Source organism: Juglans microcarpa x Juglans regia, chromosome 2D, assembly GCF_004785595.1.
Source record: "Juglans microcarpa x Juglans regia isolate MS1-56 chromosome 2D, Jm3101_v1.0, whole genome shotgun sequence".
NCBI classification, from domain to species: domain Eukaryota; kingdom Viridiplantae; phylum Streptophyta; class Magnoliopsida; order Fagales; family Juglandaceae; genus Juglans; species Juglans microcarpa x Juglans regia.
In genome coordinates, this window is record NC_054596.1 from 40,862,642 (window position 1) to 40,866,864 (window position 4,223).

Below are 4,223 nucleotides of genomic sequence, written 5' to 3' on the forward strand. Positions count from 1 at the left end.
TATGTAAGCATGTTAACGTGTAAGATGCTAATTGTATGCCTAATTTGATAAGATTAATGTTAGATATACTTCTCCACCATACTCTGTGTACTCCTTAAAAAAAGTGGAGTATGTTATTAAAAGATAATTTTTTATATGTGTATTAAATTTATTCACTTTTTTTTTTTCTAAAAAAAAATGCTTGAGATTTGTATACTTTAAAACTATTAATATGATTTCTTATTTAATAAAAACATGCTCCTTTTATACATATAAATTTATAAAACTAAATTTACATATGAAATCATGTTAATTTATAAATTTATTTTTATAAATTCATGTGTGTCCATATTATATTTCTCCTTTTACAATCCTACTTTAAATAAAGATACTTTTATAAAACAAAATTATATAATTGTCATATTTAATAAAAATGTCATTCATTTAAACCATAAGGAAAAAACTTATTGTCATATCTAATAAAAATGGTATTCACTTAAAACATAATTAAAAAAATTATAAGAGGTTGCGTTTGCATGGATAGTGAAGTATTTTGTGAATAATAATAATAAAATAATGATAAAATATTAAATAATAATAAATAATAATAAAATAGTGATATATTCTCAATTAGGCCTTAGTCATGCTTCTTGTTTTATTCATAACTTTGAAAGTGATTCAGTACTCAAGGAAAGCCTGGGCTTGCACTTTTCCCGTTGATTTCTTTTCGCCCCCGTCTCTCTTCAATGTTAGTGGTGATACTCGTGATTGATTTATTTTGAGATGCAAAAGTATTCATTTCTCACTTTTTTTTAATAAAATAAAAATAATTTTTTTAATTAATTATTATTTACTATCTCACATCTCACATCTTATTAAAAAAAAAAAAAACTGTCAGTGATTTGTAAGGGTAAATAAATTTATAATTATTTTTATAATAAAATAAATTTAAGATATTATTTGAAATTAAATTAATTTCTATTTTTTTTATTTTTTATTTTTCTACAAAGGTAACACTACCCAAAAATAAAAAGCATTCTTCAATTGAACTTAAAATTCATGATACGGACAAAAGAATGACTTGGTTCTTGACTTTAAAAGAGAAGTCGACTCCATTCTTATCTATAACAACATGAAATATTAATAATGGAGCTCGAAAATCAGGGCCAAATATATAAAACAATACAACAGTACTGTCATGTCACATTAATATTAATTTAAATAAACAAAAACCGATCGAAGAGACACCTATACAAATATCTCAAGGCATAAGATAGACTTGCACGCGTAGCTAAAAAACAAATTACATACGCAACAAACAATTACTCAATCAAAATATTTGATTACAGCGATTCTATGTATTAATATGTATATCAATTCAATATAATTAATTAAAAATTAAATTTTATTAAAAAATATTAATTTAAATTTAAAATATAAAGATAATAATATTAATACATAAATTGATTAGATAGTAAAAGCCTTACCCAATTATCTTGAAAATGTGACCTTAACTCTCACCCACAAATAAAAACCAGGAGTCCGAAACATCAACAGAAACAAAGAGCTCGATCTCCAACTATCAGCCATGGTGTTGCTCCAACTTCTAGCCTCAATTTCACTCCTCGTACTTCTCCTACTTTCCTTCATCTTCCTCACCAAAACATTAAATCCTAAAAAACAATCTCCCTCATCCTCTTCGACCGCCACTCTCCCAAGATCCTACCCTTTAATCGGTTCGTTCTTTGACATGCTAGCCTACCGCAACCGTCCTCTACAATGGATCGCTGACTTCCTCCAAAATTCACCGTCGGCAACCTACGTCCTCCACCGCTCCTTCTTTAACACCCGCCAGGTCTTCACTGCCAACCCCACCGTTGTCCAACACATCCTCAAGAACAGCTTCAACAACTACGGCAAGGGCGACGAATCACGTCGCACCCTCCAAGATTTGCTCGGCAACGGTATCTTCAACGTCGACGGCGAGTCCTGGAAGTTCCAGAGACAAGTTGCCATCCAAGAGTTCAACCACATATCTCTGCGCAAGTTCGTCGAGACTGTTGTGGATACCGAACTCTCTGATCGCCTCATCCCCATCCTCTCTTCGGCAGCCAAAACCGGAATTGTCCTAGATTTCCAAAACATTCTTCAGAGGTTCACCTTCGATAATATATGCAGAATAACTTTTGGAGTCGACCCTGCCTACTTGTTGCCCTCTCTTCCAAAAGCCAAGTTCGCTGAAGTTTTTGAAGAAGGCATCATACTCAGCGGCATGAGGGCTAGTGCGTTGATCCCCATGGTTTGGAAAATCAAGAAGCTTTTGAATGTTGGCTCCGAGAAGCGTTTGAAAATCGTAGTCTCAGAAATGCGAGAATTCGCCACAAAAATTATAAGAGAAAAGAAGCACAAGCTCAGCGAGAATGCCTCGCTCGATTCTGTTGACCTCTTGTCAAGATTATTGAGCGCAGGCCATTCAGACGAGAACTTCGTGACGGACATGGTGATAAGCTTCATACTTGCTGGACGGGATACTACCTCGTCTGCTTTGACGTGGTGTTTCTGGCTACTTTCCAAGAACCAGCATGTTGAATCCGAGGTTCTGAAGGAAATCAAAGAAAAATCAGAAGCGCCTGTCTATGAAGGAGTGAAAGACATGGAGTACACTCAAGCTTCTTTGTGTGAATGCATGCGGTTGTACCCGCCTGTTCTGGCGGACACGAAGGAGGCCATCGGCAAAGACGTGTTGCCGGACGGCACGATGGTGAAGAAGGGAATGGTAGTGACGTACCATATTTACGCTATGGGGAGGTCGGAGGAGCTGTGGGGCTCTGACTGGGCGGTGTTTAAGCCGGAGCGGTGGCTGGAGAGGGACGAAATGGATAAGCACTGGAGGTTTGTGGGAAGGGACCCGTACACGTACCCAGTGTTCCAGGCGGGACCGAGGATTTGTCTGGGGAAGGATATGGCGTTCTTGCAGATGAAGAAGGTGCTGGCGGGGGTTCTGAGGCGGTTTAAGGTAGTGCCGGCCCTAGAACAGGGTGTGGAGCCGGAATTTCTTTCGTGCTTCACTTCCACAATAAAAGGTGGGCTTCCGGTGAGGATCGTGGAGAGGGATCACAAGGAGTACTGACGTATAGGCAATGAGAGAAAGTAGTGGTCGTTGACTTGTGCTACGTTTTGCGTATTAAACTCTGTTTGTATATCATTGCCATAATTTTCACATTATATCAATTGTCAAATCTATAGTATTTAAGAGTGGAATTTTCTTCGCTTGGAACAGTAAAAACCCAACACACAAAAATCTGTAACGAGTTTTTAACTATCCCAACAAATACGGCGTCGTTTTCTTATTCTAATTTTAATGCAATTTGGGAGCTAGCATGACGAGTAAGGGCATAGAGGTCGGCACGGTTCAAAAGCACAATTATTAATGCATGCGCGTGAGACAATTCTCTGGCATTGCTAGCAGTAAAATATCATATATCAATTGCGACTGGCAAATTAATATGGTCCCTATATAGGATACGTCATGACTTGGCGGCCATGTCGCAATAAATTTATAGCTTTCGTGCTAGTTTTTCCAATAGACTTGTCGTCAAGTACTTTGAATACTACATTCATGTGTTAAGTTATTATATACATGATTTTGATCCATTCTTCGAATTAATTACAGGGAAGCCTTAAAATCAATGGGTATGTACAATTGTTCAAAACCAACAATATAGATGGGCAGAATTGCAGCATGTAGTTTTTTTTGTTAAGAATAATGTTACTTAGCTATTCAAACTTGCCAATGTAGCACTATCATGTGATGCCTCGTGATTTCAGTCTTCTTCTTTTTGTATTTTCGAAAGTATTTTTAATTTCAATATATTTATTATTTTTAATAAATCACGTGACATTTTATGGTGGTATCACATCAAGAGAGCTATTTGAGCATTAAATTTCATATGACCAAGTATGAATACTCTTTTATTAATCTTGCAAGAGAGCAATGTACATTAAAGATATTTTTCTTTGTTTGAAAAGATCTACTTAATCATCAATATCATGATTATTGCAATCTGATCCCAAACTAAATGGTACAATCGATCTGAATAGAGGTATGTGTGTGTGTGTGTATTCTACTTTATGTTTCAAATTGTGGTATCAAATGACTAATTTTGTCTGATTCTGCCTACCTAATTATCTTATGGTTTAATTTTCTAAAACTGAAATAGACGTATATATTCCTTAGCTTTATC

The 4,223-nt window shown here is 35.5% G+C and overlaps 1 protein-coding gene across 1 annotated transcript; it reads left to right on the top strand.

The window, feature by feature from the left end:
• Positions 1-1,129: 1,129 nt before the first annotated feature.
• Positions 1,130-3,197, top strand: LOC121250878 (cytochrome P450 94A2-like). Its single transcript, XM_041150113.1, has 2 exons — positions 1,130-1,284; positions 1,431-3,197. Exon 2 carries the CDS (start codon positions 1,568-1,570, stop codon positions 3,107-3,109), a length of 1,542 nt encoding a protein of 513 aa, XP_041006047.1. The 5' UTR covers positions 1,130-1,284; positions 1,431-1,567; the 3' UTR covers positions 3,110-3,197.
• The last annotated feature ends 1,026 nt before the right edge of the window (positions 3,198-4,223 follow it).

Excerpts from the sequence above, each read along its gene's own strand:
- LOC121250878 (XM_041150113.1), top strand. The coding sequence starts at position 1,568 with ATGGTGTTGCTCCAACTTCTAGCCTCAATTTCACTCCTCGTACTTCTC.